Source organism: Gadus morhua, chromosome 15 (genome assembly GCF_902167405.1).
Source record: "Gadus morhua chromosome 15, gadMor3.0, whole genome shotgun sequence".
Lineage (NCBI taxonomy): Eukaryota > Metazoa > Chordata > Actinopteri > Gadiformes > Gadidae > Gadus > Gadus morhua.
In genome coordinates this window covers 13,744,090-13,770,506 of record NC_044062.1, presented here as the reverse complement: position 1 = coordinate 13,770,506, position 26,417 = coordinate 13,744,090, and the positions used below count along the sequence as shown (strand labels likewise).

The 26,417-nt window shown below is 50.1% G+C and overlaps 1 protein-coding gene across 8 annotated transcripts in view; it reads left to right on the top strand.

The window, feature by feature from the left end:
- LOC115559904 (transcription factor COE3) overlaps positions 1–26,417 on the top strand; it is a 92,726-nt gene that overhangs the window by 5,007 nt on the left and 61,302 nt on the right. For all 8 annotated transcript variants that reach the window (XM_030379078.1, XM_030379077.1, XM_030379081.1 and 5 more), the window contains exon 6: positions 1,136–1,204. In XM_030379078.1, the coding sequence (XP_030234938.1) occupies positions 1,136–1,204 (69 nt within the window). The remainder of the gene's footprint in view (positions 1–1,135; positions 1,205–26,417) is intronic.

Genomic DNA, 26,417 nt, shown 5'->3' with positions numbered 1-26,417 from the left:
AACGCACCGTACAATTTATGTTTTCATTTGAGGACTTCATGAGCATAATGTACTACCACCGCTCTATTCTTAATTTTATTTTGACTTGTAAAAACCTTTCCCTTCAATTATATTTGCCTATTCGCTGCGGTAGTAGACCTACCATGTGGACGATTATCAATAAAATCTTGATCTCAGTCAATATTTCCACAGAGAGATATGCTAATGTGAGACATTCAGGCCTATATCCTCTACGGTTCACTGACAGTAGTGTGTTGTTCTTCCTGTGGCCATATGGCATTAATCAATTCTCATGCACATATTTGCGTTAGTTGTATATATATGTTTTCATTTGAAATGGATGTTGGCTGATGTTTCTTCTCAGTTTCTCCACCTCTCTTTCTCTCCCTCTCTCTCTCTCTCACACACACACACACACACACACACACACACACACACACACACACACACACACACACACACACACACACACACACACACACACACACACACACACACACACACACACACACATTGATTCAAGTTACAAAAATCAAAAGATGTCGAGACAGCTAGCGAGCTAGCTAGCATATACGCTCTAAGGGAGAGAGGAGGGTTTTTGTGGAGAACATGCGGTGGGGAAGATAGATTAGTGCTTTTGAGGGCATAATTGATAAATGCCCCGCAGAAATATTGGTTGAGGGTGGCACCTTGCATCTCCCTAAGAAATAGCAGCTTGGCAATTAGAGGTAAACAAAAGCAGAAGCTGTTGTAAGTGACTCCCCTGCCTTCTGGCTGCAAGCCCCGCTCCCCTCCCCTACAACTCTTAGCCAAACAACACAACATGTTGTTTTCACCCGGCGTCTCCTAGATATTTATTTTTTATATATTTTATTTTATCAGCCGTCAGCATCAATGGATGAGACAAGGTAGTGGAAAAAAAAAAACGAACAACCAAACACAAAAAACACCACAACCCCAAAACAAACAAAGTTTCTTTTTACGTTTGTTATTTCATGTCATGTGACACGTATGAAATCTATGTGTCGATTGAGGGAGAGACTGCTAGAAGTGGTGGCGGTGCCTTGGTTGTGTGTGTGTGTGTGGTGGTGTGTGTGTTGTATTTTTTTAACACAATGTGTGTCTGTGTTCCCAGCCGGTGCTGCGACAAGAAAAGCTGTGGGAACCGAAACGAGACTCCTTCAGACCCTGTGATCATCGACCGGTAGGCTTCCCTTCTACTACACCTTCTCCTGTGTGTGTGCGTGTTTATGCATGTGTGTGAGTGTGTGCGCAGGATGGGAGGAGAAGTGACAGAGTGACCTCCTGAGAGTGATTTTGTGAACGGGTGAACGCGGGAGCTGTTAAACATACACACACAAAAACAAAAATACAAAACGGTTTGGAGCAGATGGATACACGATATACGATAAGCATGGGAGTTACCGGAAGTCTGGAAGGTAACGGCCTTATGGTGTGTGTGTGTTTGTGTGTGTGTGTGTGTGTGTGTGTGTGTGTGTGCGTGTGTGTGGTGAGAGTGAGGTGTAAGCGCCCAGGTGGGGCCAACATCCTTCCACTTTCGCACCACCCGTGCGTGTGCGTGTGTGTGTGCGCGTGTGTATGCGTGAGAAAAAGTATCTTCGACATGGGACAAGCAGAGGGGCGTCTTTCCAAGCGTACCTGTGCTCAGAGGGGGAGGTCACCACCTGGGGTAGGAGCTGGGGGGTCCCTTGGATCAGAGTTGTTTCCATCGTCACGGCGACATGCTGGGAACACGGCTAATTGGCTCAGGTGTAGCTCTGCTCTGGGTCCCGCCCCCTTTTGTGTTGAAACGGCATCGGCGATGCGTTCACACAGGCAGTAGTTTGTTGTTTTTACACCTTACCTTCTGTCAAATTAGGCTTCCGTTTGGCGGCTGGGATTTACAACCACAAAGAGATCATGTTAGGTTGACCCGCACGGTGAAAGTACGGCATGTTAATAAAGTTTTTTTTGGATTTGAATTTACAAGGTGAAAAGTGAGGGGCGCCGGGGGGAGGGGGGCGAGATATTGGGCGGAGGTTTGGGGGTGAGGCTGGAAGGTCTAGTAGAGTTTAAGAGATCACAGGCGAGGTCAAGGATGCCAGGTTGAGAATTGTTTTTTTCATGTTTCATATACAAGTGGAATAATAAAAAGAGCACAAAAGGTATTTTATTTCTAATTGTCCCAATGCGTGTGCGTGTGTGTGTGTGTGTGTGTGTGTGTGTGTGTGTGTGTGTGTGTGTGTGTGTGTGTGTGTGTGTGTGTGTGTGTGTGTGTGTGTGTGTGTGTGTGAAAACGACAGTATATCATGACCAGTGAGCTTCCCCTTCAACGGGCTGTATGTGCGAATGCTTGGGCCGAGGTGGTGGTGATGAATGCACGACAGTGAGGCAGAACAGAGTAGAGAGGACGGGGATGTCGGGGGCAGGGGTGAGGTGGTGGTGGGTTGGGGGGGTTGGGAGTGTGGTAGGCTAGTATTCCTCGATCTAAATGTAACTCTCACCACGTCGTGGCGGGGACGGGCAGCAATGCTAATGTTTGACTAGCCAGAATCACTGTTTGCTTAGCGGAGAATGCCCGCTATCTGACAGAGGGGGGCGGTAGGGGGGGACAACTCTCTTATTAGTAATCAAATAGGGCTGAGCAGTTGTGCCTGCCACTCCACCCCTGGCGGCTTCCCATGCATCAGGAAGTAGCCGCCCGGCATGCCCTGGGAGCCTGCATGGATTACCAGCGCTACCGCTGTCTGGGCGCGCACGTACGGGCACGCGCACACCCACGGGCACACACACACACACACACACACACACATACAGAAGGAGAGAAAGCGAGAATGAGAGGGGGAGAGAGAGAGAGAGAGAGAGAGAGAGAGAGAGAGAGAGAGAGAGAGAGAGAGAAAGAGAGAAAAATATAGAGAAGGAGAGAGAGAGACCAAGGCGCTGACAGACAGAGTAGACAGAGCGAGTGACAGACGTGCTTAACATAGACCGTGTGTGGTGGGCCTGTTGTTTATGCCGCTGGTTTCGCCTCTCGCAGATTGTTTACACTAGACGGCTATGCTGCTACTGTAGGGTACGGCGGTACTCCAATGACCGGTCACGATCGGTTGTCTGTGGCTTAATTTTTTTGCTGCTTTGACGGTTTACTGCTATTTATGTAGTCATCAGTGTATTATATTACGGAACCGTAACCTGACTCTTGGTGATTCACATTTTTTTAATAATAAATGAAATCCAATGCTGCTTTTATAGTCTCTGTATATTTTTATAAGACACATATCTTCTGAGGTAAACGATGACCTTTGTGGTCCTGTGCTTTGATATTAGTATAGCATAACGTCATTCTCTTTTCTTCAAAGAGCAGTGTTTTGGGGGCGAGGTAAAATTTAATATGATCGTTTTTTTTGTTGCAGTAGAGACAATAGTTTTCACACTGAGACAGTGAACCATAGGTGTGTGTGTGGGGGTGTTTGTGTGTGTGTGTGTCCTTTGGTCAATTTCCGCTGCTTTCATGTTGCCACTGCATTGTTTGCCCTCCTTCTTCTCCGGACACGTACAGGAGTATCGTGGCACTATTGTTCTCCAATCTACCGCACAAAAAGATTGGTAACATAAAGCAAGAATAAGCAGAGGAAAATGAATGCATGGAGAGTCAGAGTCAGAGAGGAGGAAGAGGAGGAGGAGGAGGAGGAGGAGGGGGAGAGGGGTGGGAAGCGGAGAGAAAGAAAGAAAGAGAAGAAAGAGAGAAAAGAGCAGAGGAAGGCGAAGGGAAGGGAGGATGGATAGTGTAAGCTCAACCTGGGCCCAGGGAGGGCTCTCTTTTCATTGTGACGGGGCTGAATGGGAGCAGGGTATCCTTTTCCTCGCACAATGAGTGTCTCTGTTGAATCACAAAAGCATATGTTCCTCATTAGACGCTCCCATTGTTTCCATGTCGTAACTATGAGCCGTCAAGACCCTTCGCCGGTTCCCAGTGACTCACGGGGCCATCCGCGCAAAAGGCTGAGGTTGCGGGGCGCCATTTAGCGTAAGAGTTCCTGACATGACCCGCGCGCGCATGTAAATGATTGCTCCATATGACTTATTTACCGCAATGACTTGGATTGGTGGATTTTTAACACGCTATATGTGGGCAAGTTTCTTGGTAAAGCGGCCCATGTTTTACACAGGCACACACACACTCACACTGTCACACACACTCTCTGTGTTAGACCGTTTTTTTTCTTTACCTCCCTCCCATGCACATCATTAGTGGCACCTGTGCTGTGGTAGCTGCTGGCAGAAAGTGATTATTTCCAATTGACTACAAGCGAGTTGAGTGACATAAATCCTGGCGGAGTGGGCTTGATTGTCGAATCAGGCTTGTCTCGTCGTTCTACATTTACAGTATGAGCACAAAAAAAAATTAAATACCCCAGCCAGCTCTGCCACACTCACTCCCCCCACTCCGTCCCTCCCCCCCATACCCAAACCAACCCACCATATCCAAACCCACCATCACCCACTCCCCCCCACCCCTCCTGTCCCTCCTATCCGAAGAAACAGTAGCGCGTTGGAGACCTTAAGAAACAGATTTGGAGTGAATCATTGATGCTGTTGATTCGCTGTAACATTTTCCCAGATGGTACGAGTGGGGGGGTGGCTAGCTGGCATCTAGCGAGACATTAACTGGCGTTCCCATGGATCTGGCATATCCACCAGAGTTTGGGAAACTTATCATTCCAAATGTGTCCTATTTTCCTGCGGTCAAGCCAGACATCTGTTTACCCTATTTTCTCTCCCGAGTTCTGATACCGATTTTCACTCACATTTCTGTTTTTTTTTGAGGGAGAGGAAGGATTCTCTTAAAAAAAAATGTTGAGATGTATATGTAGGCCCAGCAGCTGCTGCAGCAACTGAAGTCTGAAGACCGCATGGCGTTTAAATACCGCACGGCTTACACTCCATGCCTGATGTATTATTCATATTCATTTATGGATTAAGAGAAGTCCTGCGTTTTTTCCCTGCTTATTTGTTTGTTGTGTGTTTGTGTTTGTAGCGTATACACTGTGAAAGGGAATTTGCGATAGTCTCTTGGGGCGCGCCTGTGCATCTGACAAACTATTGTCTTCCAAAAAAAAAAGAACGGATTGCTTTTTTTTTATCAGAAAAAATGAAAAAGACTGTTGGCACCGGCTAGAAACAAAAACACGATTCCATCAAGTCCCTAATTGTATCACTATCGCTATGACGACAGCACTTTCAGTCGGTCGCAAATCTGGTGCCTCTGCGAAGCCAGCCGTGGAAATAAAGCGGTCTGTCATATCTATACGTTAGCGGTGCCGCGCAGCTAAGTGGGGGAGTGCAGCGTTATCCAAACAGCTCATTTATAGTATTTACAGTTATCCTGATGGCTGTCCTAATATCTGATTAGTATAATTTGAGTATTTACAGTACCAGTCTAGCGAGAGCAGGGGAAGAAGAAAAAGGAAAAGAGAAACAGCGAACGTAACTCAATTTGAGTGGCTAGCCCTGGCTGCTATCTGTGTTCACTTCCCCACATATTGACTCTGTCCTGTCTTCGTTGAGAGATTAGATACATCGCTCAGGCGTACACATGGATTTTGTAATAAGAAAGCCCATATTGTTAAAAGAGGAGGGAAAATGACTCATTCCGCCTGTCACGGCACCAAAGGTCATACTTAACACGTTGACAAGACACAGCAGTTTTCTACTGGTCAGTGACAGGAGTGACTTTTTGTTTTGCTAACAGCAAACCACGCTGCTGTATAATTCAACATTTCGTGTCATTCATTTTCATCTTATGGTTTTCGTATTCCGCTGTAAGGTGAAACTGCCGTTCAGACAAGCCAGTTGTAAACATATCTGTGCTTTTTTTTCTCTTTTTTTTTTTTCTTCGGACACAGCACTCCCTTTCACTTCCTGTCACCCAAGAGGTCAAAGGGCACTGACCTTTAGAGTGCTGCGAAGCCACTGAATAATTCATATCATTGACTTGCTTTTTCCCGTTGTTGTTTTTTTCTCGCTCTCTCCTCTTCTTCGTAGCCATGTTTCTTTTCTGTTTCCTTTTTTTTCTGGTCAGCACACACGGTTTGCGGTGGGAGGCCTTTTATTCATTTAGCTGGTTTATAAGGGCCGCGCCGCACCTGTTCCTCTGTTAACACAATTAAACCTGGCTCCTAATGTAAATTTTGCTTAGCTTTCCGTTGTGTCTCTCATTAGCCGGCCCTGTATTACCTAAATGAGTTTGCGTTATCGTTCATTTATGGAACACCTAGGAGGTCATTTCCCAGAGTGCATTGCGCTTGTTGTCAAGTTGTTTACCGAGCGACAATAGAGCGAGCCTCGCGTCCCACATGCCGCGTCCCTCTGCCTTCTGAGGAAACAAATCGGAAAAATTCTGCGTTCCCATCTGGTTTTTGCAAAAGCGTGATTACCTCCAAAAGCTGAACAAATGCCAGTATTTATAAGGTCAGGCCTTTATGTGGAAATGTGATGTAAATGAGAATCAGCGAAAGGGGACATTAAGCAAAATTAAATTCATTGTCTCCTTTAATGTCATTTACATTTTTGGCTAAGCCCTCGGACTGCCAAAGAGGATTTCCTAAACCATTTTAATTGCACATCAGCAGTGAAAAAGAGAGGGAATGTGTGTGTGTGTGTGTGTGTGTGTGTGTCGTTGTGTGTGGTGTTGATGTCGATTTTTCTCTTCATCGTGATGCCATCTTGATAACCTGCAGAGAGAGGTCTGTTTACCCGGCACTTAAATGGCGTGTTTTCACTGCATCTTCAGAGGGGCAATTACCATCGAACAGTTTGCTGGTGATAATTCACTGGTAGCACACTCATTCACCACTCGTAAGTGAGAGATGATGCAATGAGAGGGTCGCAAAAGTGCTCTTCTGTTATTGTTGTTTTGGTGGTTGTTGTTGGGCGTTGATTGCCGCAGGTGTTGTTCCTATATCGTCTTTGCGTCATATCTTTGAGGCGTCACGGCGCACGGGTATTTTAGAGTTCATTGTGCGTTTCAAGTGGCTCACTTTGTGTGGGAAACATTTGTGCGAAGCTTCACACAAACACACGCTCGCAGAAAGACAGATATACAAGTGGACACGTAGACTCTTCACGCTTTAACAATATTTCCATTGCAGGGTTTTTTTTATTATTTTTTGCCCTTTTTTTCATTTTAACATTTATATTTACGGCTATTTTTCGTGTAATTCATGTGACAGATGTGAGTTTCTGACACTCGTTGAGAAATGGGAGCGTAAACTGACCACCCCTGTCTTGGGCCGACGCAATGTTTGAGTGAAGCCCCCTCTCCTCCCCTCCTCTTCCCTCACCCCTCCCTCCCCCCAACCGGGGGGGGGGGGGGAGGGAGAATAGGAAGTGTTGAGAGCAAAAGCTGTACTTGGCAGCTCACTGTTGGCTTGTACACGCCGAGAAATGAAATCCAGACCCTCTTCGCTGCGCCGAAGCCAGCGCCGCCTCATCCCAGAGCTCCAACATTTTAAGGATTGGGTAATACTGTTCACTAAGCAAAACATTACCTCAAATTATTCCCGCTCCGGCTTTTTTTCCCCCCTCCTATTCCCTCCTCCCTCGTGTCGGTTTTATCGCAGTTTGTAAATGTCAAGACACGTACAAAGACGCACAGTATAAATGATATTTTCCAAATTATGCTCTCATGTTTGGGTTCACATGAGTGGCGGCTGAACGTAAGTTGGTGCCTGCTGGGTCTCGGGGGAGACGCACCTCGCTGGGGGAGGATTCCCCAGTGGCATCAGCTAATGGCAAGACTTGACAACAGCAGAGAGGCTGGGGGTGTTGTGTTTTACTAGCGCTGAGCAGGGGTGATGACTTTAACATGTGTGCACACAGAGAGAGAAGGCTATGTTGCCGTGTGTGTGCGGGCGTGTGTCTCTCTGTGTGTGTGTCTTTGTATGTGGTCGCTTGTGTGTGTGTGTTTGTTTTATTGAAAGTGGGAGTGTGTGTCTGTGTGTGTGTGTGTGTGTGTGTGTTTGTGTGTGCATGAGTTATGGTTGTGTGTATGCATGTGCGTGCATGGCTGTGTGTTTTTGTGATCAAGACTCTGTGTGTGCATGCGTGCACACATTTGTGTGTGTGGGAGTGCAATGAGTGTGTGTTGCGTGTGTGTGTGTGTGCTGCGACAGCGTGGCAGGGCCAGCAGAGCGGGGGACGGGCTCCACCACTCCGCAAGTGAAGGCAGAACATGGTTCCACATGTTGAGAAAGAGCCGTCCATCTGTCCATGGAGACAGACCCCCTCCCCCTCCACCCCAACCCTCTCTCCCTCTCTCACTCGACTCCAACTCTCTCACTCTACTCTCTCTCTCTCTCTCTCTCTCTCTCTCTCTCTCTCTCTCTCTCTCTCTCTCTCTCTCTCTCTCTCTCTCTCTCTCCACCCCGCTCTTTACCTCTCTCTCTCTCTCCAACCAAGCCCTTTCTCTCTCTCTCTCTCCCCTTTCTCTCTCTCGCACTCCCACCACCTCGACCCTCTTACCTCTCCCCCTCCTCTCTCCCCTCCTCCTCACCCCACTTCTCTTCCTCTCTCTCTGCCCCTCTCCATCTCTCTCTCCCCCCCCCCTCCTCCTTTGGTTTCTCTCCTGACAGAAACAGGGCCAGAGAGTTGGGGTTGATGGGCTGCAAGCTTGAGCCAAAAGCAACACCACACACACACACACACACACACACACACACACACACACACACACACACACACACACACACACACACACACACACACACACACACACACACACACACACACACACACACACACACACACACACACACACACACAGATACACATGCACAAGCATGCACACACTCATGTACGTGGAGATCTATAAAGACACACACACACACACACATGCGCAGATACACGTATGAATCTGTACACAAACACACATCTGCGCATATATGCACATTCACATATACAGGTATACACACAGACACACATACACACACACACAGTAGTGAAGCAGGCTATCAGAGATGTTTATGTGTGTTTTTATGCGTCATACTAAAGTTTACTGTCTTCGGCTGCCTCCTTGCCTCAGCAGGGCAATTGGGAGTTGTGATTTTAATACATTGCCACAGAGTCGGTCAAATTAATTATTTTCATTTCAGGGAAGTCGGAAGTCACACAATATAACGATATATATCAGGATTTATTAACTTTCCATGACACAACACTGCCGACATGACCACATAGAAGAGATTGATACATTATTTAAATTAAATCCATACTAAATAAAGTATGTGGACTCTCCCCTCAAAAATTTACCGTTTCCTTTTTTATAATTCAACTCTGTGGCAGTATTGAAGACGCCAGTTCAGTTTCTTAAAGCATTAATGACACAAGAGCTTTTGTTTTTATTCTCTCTCTCTCTCTCTCTCTCTCTCTCTCTCTCTCTCTCTCTCTCTCTCTCTCTCTCTCTCTCTCTCTCTCTCTCTCTCTCTCTCTCTCTCTCTCTCTCTCTCTCTCTCTCTCTCGCCCTCTCTCTACCTCTCTGCTCTATGTGTTTTTATTTCTTCAGCCATTCATTTCTCCTGAAAAACAGTTTCCCCTCCTCTCCCCTCTGCTCTCTTTTCCCCTCTCCTCACTCCTCTCTCCTCTCTCCTCCCCTCTCTTCCCCTCTCTTGGCATGTCCTCGCTCCCATTCAATCCTTATTAAGTTCCCTCTAATTGTCAAACAAACTGTCGGGTCAACCTCAGTCGTATCTGGCCATAAAACAGCACATTAGGCCCTGGTGAGGGATATATGTGGTATTCCAGCGGAGACGCGGTAATGCTGGGGTTTTATGGTTAAGTACCAGTTCACGCCCACGCCATTTGTTTCGCATTAGAGCCCAGGGTTTTGTAAATCAGATCAATATGGCCGACGAGGAGCCATTCCTTGTCAGTTGGTGTTGGGGGGGGTGGTGGTGGGTCAGCTGGGGGATGCTGTTTCTTTCTTGGGTATTTTCCGGATTCCTTAAGGGACCGGTTGTGGATGCCTACACACTCCTACTACTACTACTACTACTACTACTACTACTACTACTACTACTAATAATAATAATAATCAGGCAGCACACACACGCCAACACACTTATATTTCCCTGTCCTCCCTTCCATCTGTCTTTTTTTCCCAGAGTCCCCCCATCCTTCCTTCCTTCCTTCCTTCCTTCCTTTCCTTACTCCGTCTCCTCCAGCCCCCCATGCGTCCATCTATTTCCATTTTGTGAATGTAACCAATTTGTAGTGTGACACGGGGGGGGGTGGAGGGTGGTGGAGGGGAGGGCGGAGGTGGACGGGTTAGTCTGTGGAACTCATCCGACATGGTTCCGCTCTCACTGCTGTGAGGTCACAGGACAGAGATGGGAGGGGGGCGGCGGTGGGGGTGGTGGTGGGGGTGGTGGTGGTGGAGGCTCAGGGATAGGGTCATCACTTACCTCAGGGTTGGGGTGTGGGTGTGGGTGGGTGGAGGGGAGCTGGTCTGCTGCTCAGCCCGGCTGGCCCCCAGGGGTGCATGGGATGTATCGGAGGAAGAGAGGCCCCGGAGAGAGAGAGAGAGAGAGAGAGAGAGGGGGGGGGGAGAGAGAGAGAGGGGGGAGAGAGAGGGGGGGAGAGAGAGAGAGAGATGGAGGGAGAGAGATAGAGAGTGAGAGCGAGAGAGAGAGAGAGAGATGGAGAGGGGGAGGGAGAGAGATAGAGAGTGAGAGCGAGAGAGAGGGAGTCAGACCAGTATCATTTATTAAAAGTGACAAGTTATTTCTAACTATAGCGCTGTTTTTATTGTTTTACAATGCTGTCACTTGGAACCATAGCCCCCCCCCTCTCTCTCTCTCTCTCTCTCTCTCTCTCTCTCTCTCTCTCTCTCTCTCTCTCTCTCTCTCTCTCTCTCTCTCTCTCTCTCTCTCAAGCTTCAGGAATCACGTACAATGTGATAAATGTGGGAGGAATCCCGATATTTCCTTCCCATTTCTCTATTTTATTCCCCAACAGATGCGTGTCCTCAGTGCACTTTGGGGCATTTATCCTTCTATTAAATTAGCGGCTTGTTTATTTTGCCGTTGTCCCGCTTCGATAAAGTATGTGGCTTTAATAAAGACTATGCGCACGGTGAAGGGGGGTCACACAGAGAGAAAAAAAAGAAAATATATTCCAGCAGTTCACCAGCAGTTTTGCTGCAGGACATGTGTTTGGTAAATTAACAACAGCTTACTGTATGCTGTCTGGGCTGACCCCTCTCTAATCAACAGCAGAACATGACCACACTGTGGTTGGGGGACATGTGTGGATGCTAACCCCTGACTTAGCATCCATTCTTTAGCAGGACTAGCATTTAGCAGGGCGAGCATTCATTTGTTTTTCTTTCTCCCCCTTCTCCCCCCCTCCCCCCTCTCCCTGTAGTCTCTGGCTTCTCCTTGTAATAGCAGCATATGTATTCAGTGTTTGACCCCCATATTCAGTATCGGGGGGGGGGGGGGGGCAGCTAGGCATCTAGCGCCTCTCTCTCCCTCCCCATATGTTTTTTACAGCCTGCCCCAACTGCGTTAATGATATATGACAGAAATTTCCTTGTGCTGGTTCAGTGGCAAGAGAGGTCCTGGCCAGTCTATATCAATCTATCTGACTTATGTTCCCATGTCTTGAATTACCCCGTGATGGAAACCTGCTGCAAGCCCCTCTTGCCAATTGAAATCAGATCTCCTACACAGCCTGGTGGGATATTGATCCATATTCAGCACCCGGGCTGCCGATCGATCAGTATTGATTTACAATAAAAAACACTCCTCTGCTTGTTCAGCACTGCGTTCGATACTTTTAGGGAAAAAAAAAAGGAAAAGGGCAAAGGAAGGAAGGAAGGAAGGTGGGTTGGAGGAGAGGGAAGGAACGGTGAGATTTATCTCAGGCCGCTCAGAGTGACCCAGTAAATGTGAAAACATGCGAGGGAAAATATTTTGTTTTATTAAGCGCCGCTATAAGTCTGTCGCCGCGGGACTGTGGGCCATGGTGCGCTATTAACAACGCAACGATATCACCCCCCCCCCCTCCCCCCATCCCTGCTCCAGAAGGGGGGAAGACAAACCAATAACAGCGCTTTAAGAGGGCGGCCGTGCCCATAAGCTGCCGTTTATTGCAGGAGAAAGACGGCGGCCATTTTTGAATGAGCGACGCCCCGGCTCAGCGATCACAAACCCTAAAACTGTCAAATCAAAATGTTTTCATGGAACTGTTAAAACAGGTGGGATGTCGATTCACCCCCTCCCCCCCCCCCCCTTAACCAGGTCACATGACTCCCTGTGGTTTCCTCATGTATTAATTGGCCATTCTTTCCCTCGTTTCCCTCACACATGGCGTCTACTACACCCCCACCACTTTAGAGTCGTTGGCTACGCCATCCCCCCCCCCCCTACCGCCCACCCGGCCACCCCGCCCTGTAGACCCCCGTTTCCGGGCGGCTTGTGTGGGTGCTGGCTGGGGCTTATCCAGCTCCACCGCGCTCTGCATTACATCTCGGCTCCTAATCTGGAGCTCCGGCACTTCCTCCTCCTTGCTCCAGTAAGCGTTCCCATCCAGATCCCACCGCCGCGGCTAACGCTACGGCTAACGCTAACCAGCATCTGAAAGTTATTATCCCCAATCTGTGACATCCAGAAGTTTACTGTTATATAATGACGGGGAAAACCGCCTGTCCCCAGAGGCCACAGGACATTTTTAAGATACCTCCCCATCTGTTTTCCTTTTTTTTTTTTTTTTGCCCATTTCGTCGAGTGTGTGTGTAGATTGTGTGTAAGGGTGTGTGACGGGTGTGTGTGTGTGTGTGTGTAGATTGTGTGTAAGGGTGTGTGACGGGTGTGTGTGTGTGTGTAGAGTAGAGAGGCAGGTTGACCAAATCTTTCTATTTTCTGCCATTCTCAAGTGAGCAATGTCTGGTAGTTATTATATGGTGTTATAAAGCAAATCCAATTGGGTCATGTTCCTCTCCCCCCTCCCTCCCTCCCTTCCCCCCTCTCCCCCCCCCCCCCCCCCCCCCCCCTGCCCTCCCTCCTATGCTACACAACGTCGGCGGCACCCCTACCACCCTCCCCACCTCTCACCCCTACCCCCCTCCCCCCTCCCTCCCTCCCTCCCTGGCTCTTCGCTGCTCCTGTCCTCAACTCTTGTGAGTGCTAGTTGTTTGTTTGTGCTGTAGTCAGCCAGGGTTGTGTGTGCGTGTGTGTGTATGTGTGTGTGTGTGCGTGTGTTTGGATTACTGGGTGGAGGGATTCAGTGTGGGGTTGGGGGGGGGGGGGGGGGGTTACTTAATGCAGACCCTGGGGGCCGGCCGGGTCGGAGGCAGGGGCCTGAACCCGAGCCGGCTGCAGAGGGTGTGCTCCCTCGCCAGGCTGGCCCGGGCCTTGTTTGGACTACAGCTCCGGTTTGCTTTCTTAGAGGGAAGGAACCCCTCACCCCACTCCCCCCCCCCCCCCCCCCCCACCCCCACCCCCTTCGTAATCACAGGGCCCCTCCCTCGGGCGTCGGGGCCCGAGACGAGACTAGAGCGAGTGATGACATGGGTCCTTCGAGGCCCCTGGGAACCACCAGTCCCCCTCCTCTCGCTTTCTCTCTTAGCCGCTCTTAGCGTATTTATTTTCTCTTCTTACTCTATGGTTTGAGTCACACCGTATTATGTTCGGGGCCCCCGGTGCACGTGCGTTGGGCCCCCCAACCCCCCAAGAGTGCGATGAGGTGGACGCTGGAGAAATCTGCAGGGGTTTTGTGTTATTAGTAATAACACTGAGGTATCGGTGACCCCTGACCTCGGTGTAATGTTTGTTGGTCTGTTAAATACGAACTCCGGTTATGAGGCGGCCATGTTGCATCCGCTGGACATAGGAGGGGAGGCAGAGTCAAACCGTTTTACTATTTAGGTATTTATCCAAGGGCTTTGACCAAAGTGACAAAGAGTAATTATTTTTTTATTTGGAGTTAGTTATCCTGATGTTAGGAGTCAAACTAGACCAACCTTCTTCCTGTTCACACTGCAATTCCTGAAATCCTTTTTTTCAAGCAAACTTGTTGTACATTAGTTTCTCCATTGAATGAACAGTTATCGTTTTTGTGTCACCACTTGATTTACGTATGTTTTACATCCAAGCCTTCCAGATATGGATAGTTTAACACCAGGCCACCTTGTCCATGGCCGATCCAACTCCCACTCCTCTTTTAAAAAAACAAAACATGTTTTATTCAACATCAACATTGTGTTCTATTTTGTTACATTACGGAAATGGGTTGTCGATTCGGATAGAGTCAACTCGCTGGTGCAATCTTATTGTAGCCAGTGGAGAGTGAAAGCCATCTCTGCAACATATAGGTTCGGCCAGAACACACACACACACACACACACACACAGATTGGATGATGGGGGAAAGAGACTGAGAAAGATAGGAGAGAGAGAGAGAGAGAGAGAGAGAGAGAGAGAGAGAGAGAGAGAGAGAGAGAGAGAGAGAGAGAGGAGAGAGAGAGAGAGAGAGAGAGAGAGAGAGAGAGAGAGAGAGAGAGAGAGAGAGAGAGAGAGAGAGAGAGAGAGAGAGAGAGAGAGAGAGAGAGAGAGCCTCTTCCAGATGGAGATAGTGAGATAAGGGGGAATAAAGTCCAGGGCCCTTTTCCAGGGTTTTCCATAATGGGAATCTACTTCTAGCTTGCTTATTAAGTTGTGCACACAAGGAGAGGAGTGAGCAGCGAGATGGCTAGCGAGAGAGAGAGTCAGAGAGGAGATAAGGGGCAGGGAGCCGGGAGAGAGAGAGAGAGAGAGAGAGAGAGAGATGGATGGACAAGGCCACTCGCCCTCACCTCACCGTTGTACGTGTCAAGCAGAGCCTGTCGGAAGAGAAACCAAATCACAGGTCATGTGGACAGATGACTGTCAGAAGAAACCGCGTTGATAAGAGACCCCCACCTCCCCACACATACACACACATGCACATTCAAACAGGCACATGCACATACACACACATGCAGGCATACATGCACACACACATACATACACACCTACACATACACACTCGCACACACACAGAGTTTCGCCAAGGTGCACGATTTGTTTTAGTTTTTTCTGTCACTGGAGAAAGAGAGAGAGAGAGAGAGAGGGAGAGAACTAGAGCGAGAGGGAGAGAAAGTATGTCGTTCGGGTCAACAAGGGCAGTTCTGGTTGTGTGTGTGTGTGTGTGTGTGTGTGTGTGTGTGTGTGTGTGTGTGTGTGTGTGTGTGTGTGTGTGTGTGTGGTGGCGGTGCTGTGGTGGGGGGGCGGGGGGTGGCTAGGGTCACGGCCCCTTATGTGGTACCTGAGTAACCTCATATAGCAGCAGTCATTTCTCAGGCTCCCCTCCACCCCTACACCCCCGCGAGCTATGGCAGTGCGTGAGAGTGTGTGTGTGTGTGTGTGAGTGTGTGGGTGCGCTCGGAACGGATGGGTGGGGGGGGGGGGCTTCAGGTTGGCCAGGAGGAGTGATCTATCAGTAGCAGCGATGGCCGAGGCTCAGACAGCACGGCAGCGAGCGGGGCTAAGCAGAGTGAGACGGATAGGCGGCGGCGTGCGGCCATACGTGGCGTGGCCGCCGGGGCCGGAGACGGCGCTGATTGTTATAGATGACTGACACTGACCTCGCGGCCAGCCGCCGGCCCGTCAACGCCGGGGCGGGAGTGTCTTCGCTCCTCCAGCTATGTGCCGCCATGTTAATCATGGTATGTAGCTTAGCACTCGGTATAGTTTTTCATGAGGTTTAACCGTATTGTGGTTGATCGCTTGTCCACCGATAAGCTCAAATGTTTTTCAATGATGGGGTTTATATGATTTACTTTGTGGCAGGAAGACGGTTCGCATTTGATTTTGCCGATTGCTTGTTGACCAATGAGCAGCACACCTTGATTGCCTTGTTCCAGTGCACATATATATCTATTTGTATTGCTTTGTTGTTTTTCCGACATGCTTACAGTTGTAGTGATCGGGTTGCGAAGCTTCAGTGGGTTTTTAAACACCACACAGCACAGCGCTTTAGAAAGACGGAGAGGAAGAAGAATGAAGGGAAAAAACTGAAAAAAAGCTCTGAAGCCTCCATTTTTCTTTTTAGCAGGAATATTGTGTACAGATAGTGGCTGTCATTGAACAAAACAACATTCATGAGTCTTTCACTGTTGCTCAGCCATCACCCTTCTGTCTTCGCTCCTTCCTCTGTCTTCCGGCGGGAGCGAAGAGAGGAGGAGGAGGAGGAGGTAAAACGTAGAGAAAAGGGGGCCAGTCTACAAAGTGGCTTTTTGTCGTTTGAGAGAAGTAAACTTCATCAGGCCGACGTCGAGGTGTGCTTCTCATGTCACTCAGCCAGGCTCCTTCCTAATGAAATGCTGCATACAGATTCCTGCCTCAGGGCTCCGGGGGATAAGACCGTGGTAACAGAATGAAACAAACCCCCTTTCCCCATTCCCCGCTCGTGCACAAACAAACACACACACACACACACGCACGCACACACACACACACACACACACACACACACACACACACACACACACACACACACACACACACACACACACACACACACACACACACACACACACACACACACACACACGCATACATGCACACACACGCATACATGCACACACACACACACGCAAACACATTTGCACACAGACGCGCACAAACACACTCACCCACACACACACACTTACTGGAGAGCATCCATGTGAGGAGATCCAAATCTGCAATTTATTCAAATATTGATATTTCTACTTGTCAGGAGGAAAGGTGCCTTGAAATTTCCTCTGAGTACTGCTGTCAAAAAAATAGCAGGAAATATGTCAGATAACTCATAAATGGAGTTCAGCGTGGCACAGTCAGTTGGGAACAGCGGGAAAAAAAAAATATATGCTTGTCAATGAAGAATAGGAGCAATATTATAGCAGCAGCCGGCTCTTCTCATTCTACCATCGTGTCAGGCGTACTGCCTTCTGCAGGTCCATACGCGCTGGCTTCAATCTCTATACGTGTGTGTGTGTGTGTGTGTGTGTGTGTGTATGTGTTTGTTTATCCACACATGTATATTTGCGTTTGCCTCCGTGTATGTACATGTGTCTGTATATTTGTACGTGCCAACATGTCTGTCTTTCCGTGGGTGCGTGTGTGTTGGCCGTATGTGTGTGTGTGTGTGTGTGTGTGTGTGTGTGTGTGTGTGTGTGTGTGTGTGTGTGTGTGTGTGTGTGTGTGTGTGTGTGTGTGTGTGTGTGTGTGTGTGTGTTGGCCGGGTTGTGATTCCTACTTAGATGTGTTTGTTGTCTTTCTCCATCGAGACACCCCATTTCCCATCGCCAGGGCCTCGACCAATGGGAGCGGGGCTGCGGCCACGTCTCTCGCGCAGGGCCGTAACCGGACGCGGTACTGCCGCATGTGGTTCACATTAAGGGCCCCTGAAGCTGTGAAGGCCGGCTGGGATGACGTTAGGCACTTGAACACCAAATTCCATTCTGCTGAACTGTGGAGAGAGAGAGAGGGGGGGGGGGGGGGGGGAGCGAGAGGGAGGGAGGGAAGGAGAGAGAGAGAGAGAGAGAGAGAGGGAGAGGGAGAGGGAGAGAGAGAGAGAGAGAGAGCGCGAGGGAGGGAGGGAGGGAGGGAGGGAGGGAGGGAGGGAGGGAGAGAGGGAGAGGAGAAAAGAGAAATAGAGAGAGAAAAAGAGGGGAAAGAAAGACAGAGAGGGGTGGAGAGGGGGGAGAGAGGGAGAGCTCTCCTGGAATCCTTGAAGATGTTTTGGCAGCGGCCTAGGAGGGCGATTAAAACGAGGAGGAAACCAATAACTCAGTGAATCACGACGAAGCGTCCCATGAAATAGCCGACTGGCCGGACACACCCTCGCACGCTGCCAAGTCACCCCCACCCATTCCCCCCTGAACCCCAGCCCTCCCCCCTACGTCCGCTGATTAGCTCCTATCCCCAAAAAACTTAAGGAACCCTAAAAGAAAAAAGCACCAGTGTACTAAATCGTGTTAATACACACGGTCAACGCTGTGTGACGCCAACTCCTCTGCTCTCTGCAGACCCACGCCCCCCTCTCATCACCTCATATCAACAACAAAACCCCACGAAAGAGAAAAGTAATAAAAAGTGTGCATTAAAAAGTGTGAACACACCACAACAACTACTCCTCAAACGCCCCCTCTACTGCCCCCCCCCCCCCCCCGTCTCCCTCTCTCTCCCTCACGCCGTCGAAATGAAACTTTTAGCGGCTCTCTCCCGCATCCGTCCTCGGGTTCGGGGGAGGCGGACAGACCCGTCACTCCGTTTTGGCCGGCGTCACGGTGACAAAGTGTGCCCCCCCCCCCCCCCCCCACGGATGATGCATCGACCGGGGGCCGCGTGCCAAGGCGGGCAGAAAGCGGCCACGCCGTATCTCTGCCGGTCATGTGATGCTATAGTTCATCGCCGCTGACGAGATGTGGTTTGGCACAGCTTGGGGCCCATCTGGGAGCCGCAGATACCCAGACAGGGGAGGTAGTTTACAGCGGGGCATCTGCCTGCTTGAAGAGCTATTTAGCATATGCTCCCATACAGGAGAATGTGCCGGCTCCCCGGTGCCAGCTGCACATTAGGGTTCATTTCCCGAATATGCCGCGAAACAGCTGATCCATACTGCAGGACAGAACTAAACGAAAACGGCACGAAGCTATGTAAATACAATTAGGTTACACATTTTGGGCCCGGGGATTTTATTCATTATTTTATCAGCTGTCATCAAAAAAAATAAAAAATAAAGAAAGTGGTAACTCATTTTCTAATTTTAGAATCTGTAATTTAGAATCTAAATTTTGGTTTATATTTTTAGATATGGCATTAACTTTTCCAGAATCCGTATAAATAACTGTAATGTAATGTTTAAAAAGTGACCCAAAATGGTGATTTAGCGTGCCGTCACCCACACACACGATCCCGTAATATGAGCCCCAATGTCAAAGTGGGAGGTTTGTTTCTGTTACCCCCCCACATCACTCTCCCCCCAACGCCCCCCCGGCCCCCCTGCCGTTTGAAGAAGCCACAGAGCTCATGCTGCTAGTGCTGCTTCTGTTCCATCTCAAGTGGCTCGTGTGTGTCCGCTTTTGTGCGTGTGTGTGTGTGTGTGTGTGTGTGTGTGTGTGTGTGTGTGTGTGTGTGTGTGTGTGTGTGTGTGTGTGTGTGTGTGTGTGTGTGTGTGTGTGTGTGTGTGTGTGTGTGTGAGTGTTTCGGCCATCCAGTGGGGGGCCCATGGCAGCCCGGCTTGACAGTCCATGCAGCGGCCCTGTCTACCCACAGGACATCTCCACACACTGTGTCCGTACCGGGGGTGGTGGTGGTGGTGGTGGTGGTGGTGGTGGTGTTGGTGGTGCGGGGATGCTGCTGTCATCCCCAACACCGCCCCAGCGCCCGCCCACCCTCCACCACCACCCCCACTATGGACCGCTGCACTGCTGACAGTGAGAGGGTAAACGTTTACCACCTCAATCCCCCATTAACTCTGTGAAGGCGCTTCGATCCTCTGTGAAAATAATGATATTGATTGGGACGCCTAGGCCCTCTACAAACGAAGCAGTGAGAGAGAGAGAGAGAGAGAGAGAGAGAGAGAGAGAGAGAGTGAGAGGGATGGGCCCTTGCATTTGAATATGGGATTCTTCGAGGATAAGAGTGTTTGGATCTTGTTATTTATTTTTTCTCTCTCCTCTCTTCACTACTCTCTCCTCCCCCCTTCGTCTCTCCTCTACTTCTGCCCCTCTCCCTCCCCCCCCCTGCATTGTGACATGTTTACTTGTAGCGTTAGTGTCTCTAGATTACCCTTCAATGTCAATCCCCCCCTCCCCCCCATTCCTCCATGCCCTGCAATCAGACAACAAATGATGAATATCATTGCTGGGGCATTTGTCAAAAATACGGCACCACCCACACCGACACACACACATGCCGACGCACACCGACAAACACAGACACACTTCGACACACATACACAAAACAAAGCTAAGGTTGTATCTACATTAACTTACAACAACCCCCTTAATATACCCTTATGGGTTTTATCCACCCCATCTCTCTCTCTCTCTCTCTCCTCTCTCCTCTCTCCTCTCTCCTCTCTCTTCCTCTGACTCTTTCGTCTCTCTTTCCTTCTCCTCTCTCTCTCTCTCCTCCTCTCCCTCTTTCCCCACTCTACTCTTCTTCTCCTCTCTCTCTCTCCTCTCTCCCTCCTCTTCCTGTTCTCTCTCTCTCCTCCTCTCCCTCTTTCCCCTCTCTCCTCTTCTTCTCCTCTCTTTCCTCTCTCTTCCTCTCTTTCCCCCTCTTCTTTTCTCTCCCTCTCTCCTCTCTCCCTCCTCTTCCTCTTCTCTCTCTCCTCCTCTCCCTCTTTCCCCTCTCTCCTCTTCTTCTCCTCTCTTTCCTCTCTCTTCCTCTCTTTCCCCCTCTTCTTTTCTCTCTCTCCTCCTTCTCTTCCTCGCTCTTCCTCTCCTCTGCTCGGCTTGTCACATATCCCCCCCCCCCTCCCCCTCCCCCTCCCCCTCCTGGCTGCTCCTGGTGGAGGGGAGACTGGCGCTCTGGAGCACCCTGTCCAAGGTGCTTTGTCACGCAGCCCCGGGAGCGTGGAACTCACCCGGAGCTGTTGAACAAACACCCGCGCGGCGCCCTGTCAATAGCTGCTCCGCAAACTAATTGCCTGTCAAATGAACCGCCCTCGTTAAGCCCACACACACACACACACACACACACACACACACACAGACACAGACACACACACACACACGCACACACACAAAGAGAGAGAAAGACAGACGCACACATGTGCACACAGACACACACACAGCAACCTACCATACACCCACGTAGAGTGGCACGCTGTGACACACATGTTTGTGGGATACACCGCTCAAATGCGCACACACTTACACACACACACACACACAGACATACACGGTCACACGTGCAAGAGCACAGAAAGACACACTTACACATGCTTGCGTTACCATGTACGCAGCACCACACTGACACATACAGACTCTCATGCACACACAAACTTCCATACACACACTAACACTGACACACAACCTCCCACACCCACTGGTGATTTGGGGCAGCGGTGATGCCTTGTTAGGAGCATGCAAGGCCCGAGTGGCACTTGTCACCGTGGCGACGTGTTCCTGTGATCGTTACGGCGGCGTGGCCAGGCCAGCCACCGTGAGATTGCCTTCCTCCTGATTATTAAAGGAAGCACAGACTAGCGGTACCCCCAGCGTTGCTGTGATTCAACAACACACACACACACGCACACACACGCACACACGCACACACACACACACACACACACACACACACACACACACACACACACACACACACACACACACACACACACACACCGCCATACACTGCCCTATTCCTCATTCTTTAAACCCCTTCCTCATTAGAGGCTAGCAGGGCACTGAACACCAAATGTTATTGTTTTCCTATTTGTTTTTCCTCCTCCACCTCCTCTCCTCCTTCCTCCTCCTCCTCGCTCTCCCCTCATCCCTCCTCCTCCCTCTCCTCCTCCTCTTGTCCCTCCTGCTCTCCCCTCGTTCCTCCTCCTCTTTCTTCTTCTGTGGTGTTTTCTATTTTCACCGGCTGTAGTCATTAGGCCCGGTCGTAGCGTAGCGCTGCAGTAGCACCCATGCAGCGCCTTGTCTAGCCGCCGCTTGGCGAGAAAGAAATACAAAAAGAAATACAACCCCTCCTCCACCAACAGCAACACCACCACCACCACCACTACCACCACCACCACTATGACCACCACCACCACCACCGCCTCCCCGTTGCTACGTTGCTGCTGGATTGACACAGCTGGCGAGAGCAGCTTGAGGCCGGCCAGGAATACACAGGGGTTTTCAAAGCCGCCCTCTGAATTCTGATCAGAGCGCAGCGCCGGCCAACTGATGGCCTATTAAATATACATGCGCAGAGGTCAGCCATGGAGGTCCTGGATTTCCCTCCCAGCCCTGCGCACTTAAGCGGAAGGGGCCGGGCAACAATAAAAAAAGGAAGAAGAAAAACCTCCTCTCCTCTCCTCTTTCTCTCTCTCTCTCTCTCTCTCTCTCTCGCTCTTCCACCTCACCATCTCCTCTCCTCTTTCGCTCTCCGTCTCTCTCTCTCTCTCTCTCTCTCTCTCTCTCTCTCTCTCTCTCTCTCTCTCTCTCTCTCTCTCTCTCTCTCTCTCTCTCTCTCTCCCTCCACCCTCCCTCTCTTTCCTCTATCTCTTACCCCTCTCTCTCTCCTCCCTCCACCTCTCTCTCTCTCTCTCTCTCCTCCCTCCACCTCTCTCTCTCTCTCTCTCTCCTCCCTCCACCTCTCTCTCTCTCTCGCTCTCTTTCTCTCTCTGTCGAGCTCTCCCCTGACACCGTCACCTCCAGTGTGTACGTCAAGTGCGCCTGCTCACCTCGCGCTATATTACAACCGCCTTTATGAAAAGGCCAAAGGATGCATTTTTTACACAGTTATTATATATTTATATTCAATAACACGGAGGTACCCGCTCTAGAGTCAGCCCTCGTCTCTCTTTCTCTCTCTCTCTCTCTCTCTCTCTCTCTCTCTCTCTCTCTCTCTCTCTCTCGCGTGCGCGCTCGTTCTCTGCACTTCCTCTTCTCGTCTCATCTCTTCTATCGTTGATAAATAGCCGTAGTCGATAAGGATACACGCGCTTTTCGTTCCCTCTCTCTCTCTCTCTCTCTCTCTCTCTCTCTCTCTCTCTCTCTCTCTCTCTCTCTCTCTCTCTCTCTCTCTCTCTCTCTCTCTCTCTCTCTCTCTCTCTCTCTCTCTCTCTCTCTCTCTCTCTCTCTCTCTGTAGGTTTACACAGATTGCCAGGAAGAAAGAGAGCGAGAGAGAGCAAGAGGTAGAGAGACCGTAATGGCCAGTCATGATTAACATATTCAGAGTGACACTCCCTCTCTGTTCCCTGGTTAAGCCCGGTCTGTCTGACTAATGAACTGAGGCGGCAGTTTATCAATTAAACCCGCTGCTGCTGAGCGGCTCGCGTTGCGGCTAACGCACTCCGACCCGTCGCCACGGTGATCCTGTTTGGTGCCCTTTCACCCCCCCTCATGACAATGACAGCGAAACCACACACACAAAAACACACACACACACACACACAACGTCCAACACACACACACACACACCCACTGGCAATCCGCTAAACAGGATTTGCACAATCACTGGTGTTTGCCCGGCGACCAAACAACAAACATAATAAGGGCAGAGGGGGTGTATGAATTGATTCGGTTATAAGATAATAAGATTGTGAAAATATATATTTTATCCACAGCCTCCCCCCCCACCCCCTCCCGGCATGGAGAGGTGGGGGTTCCAGCCTTAACAGAGCAAGCATAGATCATAGCAAACAAGTTAGCCCCTGTCTCTATTAAAACCAGCCCTCCCCCTCTGCTATTGCCCCAGCTAACCCCCTCCCCCTCCCCCCACATTGTTTGTGTTCATTAAGCGCGGGCCGACCTGCCGTAGCCCACACATCACACCCTGAGCAGGAGAGTAATAGCGCGCGGGCCGGCGCTGGATAATGTGGTCTAAGCTCAGCAGCGGCTTGTCTATTAGGAGAGACATGATGGCCACCGCCCATAATAAAGAACTATTTATTCCTCTCTCCGAGTCGCTAACTAGGTAACACATCACGCCCGCCCCGCTAAGGGTCTCGCTGGCTGTCACGTTCAGCACCTTCTCCACCCATCCTCCACCCACCCTAACCCACCTTCTCCGCCCTCTCCCCCCCCCCCCGACTGCCCCTCTCGTCCTGGCCTCCGCCGACACCCCTGCTCTTCATCTGCAGTACACGGGGGCCCTGGTCATAAATGGAGCTCCCCCCTACCCCCCCCCCAAGACACACACACACACACACACACACACACACACACACACACACACACACACACACACACACACACACACACACACACACACACACACACACCTCATATATATTTGATTGTTTATATTTATCCTCGCCCAGGAAAGTGCACTTTACATGTGGCAACATACGATTACCTGCGATTCTTATGGCGGAGAAAACAAAATCGATATGGATATATAATTCATGACGGAGGGGCTATCAGTTTTTATGGCTCTCTATCCAGGCTCATTAAAGTTTTATCGTAATTGACTGCAAACCGAGAGTTTTTTGAAGCATGTTTCTCCCTCACTTTCTGCCTTAATAATTGAGCAAAGTTTAATTGGTTGTATTTTGAAGCACCTAGTAGATGATAGTAGTTTTTGCGGACGATGAATTATGCATTGGAATATGTTATGCATTAACCTGTCAGTTAGTCCATTTGTTAAGCCCCCCCCCCCCCCCACACCCACACACACACACCCCTGTCCTCATATCAATCCAAAAATCAAAATCAACTTACTCCACCCTTCAAAATAAAAACCTCTTTATGTCATCCTGCGCGCTGTTAATGTAGTGACATGATACTGTCAGTCAGAATGCTCTCGTTGATGCCTCCCCCCCCCACCCCCACCACCACCCATACATATCCAGCACCACCCAGCCCCCCCCCCCCCCCCCCCCCCCCCCCGCACTGATTGGTGGTCAACTTGTTCCGTCGGAGGGAAGATTGACAGACAGGAAAATTGCACTCTCAGATTTCACCCTTCATTCGCTGCAGTTGTTTCTCTCCACACATACACACCCACAAACACACACACGCACACACACACACACACACACACAGACACATCAGCCCCACCACTCACCCCACACCAACACCCCCCCCCCCCCCCCACCTAGCCCCGCTTTCCCAGCGCGGGCCGATGGCCCGACAGAGACAGGGGCTTTATCCATTAGACACTGGGGCCGGGTAAGTGGGTGGGCAGATTGAGGAGCAGGGGTGCTGGTGGTGGTGGATGGGTGTGTAGGGGTGATGTTGGGGTGGGGGGGCGGGGGAGGGTTTGCTGGAAGACAATCCTACATTTGAGCACTCTGAGGGAAAATCAATCATGTCATCATAAGTGAGAAGTATGGATGGATTTCATCAGCTGCTAGCTGTCCCGTTCACGCCTGCCAGCCCCCGGCCTCGCCGGGGCCTCTGATTGGGTCTTCCTCACTGACCCTTGAATCTGGAAAGAGAAGAGGGCGGCGGATGGACGGCTGGATGGGTGGGTGGGTGGGTGGGGGGAGACATTTTGAGATCGGTTTAACAGGAAGAAGTCAGACAGCGATCTCACAGTGCAGTAGTCCCCCCCCCCCCCCCCCCCCCCCCTACTCACCCCCCCACACACTCTGTTCTCCCCCACCCTGCAGGAGACCTCTGCTGGTTTTTCCTCTCTTGACAAAGTGCTAACATGTTTGCCATATGACGCTCAGCCAAAGAAGAGTTAGGCAATTTTGTAAGATGAGCTTTCTCCGTCTTTTCTTGCGTGGTTTGCATCGTGGGGGTCGTATGATGTGCGATACAGGGGCATCGATTCCCCATTTACAGTCATTTCTTTGTGCATTTCTTCGGTCCATCTTCTAATGGGTCATGGATTAGCCTTTAAAAGTGCTGGTACTGTGGGGTTTGAAGAGGACATATAAAGTACAAGCAACGACGTGGATGGCGGAGGAGACAGCTCTCGCTTCTCTGGCTGTGGGTTGATTTGGTTGACAGGAAGGAAAGGAGGGATATCTGGGGAGAGACAGAGAGAGGGAGAGAGTGAGGGAGAGAGAGGGAAAGAGAGGGAGAAAGAGAGGGAGAGAGAGGGAGAGACAGAGAGAGGGAGACAGAAGTAAGAAAATGAGACAGAAACCGAGAAAAAGAGAGGGAGAGAGAGAGAGAGAGCGAGGGAGGGAGAGAGGGAAAGTGGCGATAACTTTAATGGAAAAATCAAATACAAAACAAACGCATTCCTCTCAACCTGCTCCTTGACTCAGTCCTCTCTTGGCCCGTGTTAAGCCTTAGAATAAGCTGTCACTCCTTATCGATTGCTTCTGAATTGTTACCCAGATTTCTGAGAAGTAGACTTGACACTCACTCTTGCCAACAGTAGGCCGAGGCCGGCTGAGAACGCCGAAATAAACCCCCCAGACTTAAGGAGGGGAAGAATGCTGCCGCCTGGAACGCTGTGGGGGCTTTAGCTCGGGCTGCTTTTCAAATTCCACTTGTTACACTTCCGCGCAATCAATAGTAAATATGTTGCGGTGCGGTCCGATGGCTCCTACATCATTGTCCGTTGCCAATACCGTGGCAGTTGTGAATAAGGGGAGTCGCTTAGCCATTTTGTCACAGAGCGAGAGAGCGAGAGGGAGGGGGATAATGTCTACATACAGCCACATTACCGCAGCAGAGAATTGCCATGATGGCGGCACGGCGATTGGTTACGCGTTCATTCGGGGAT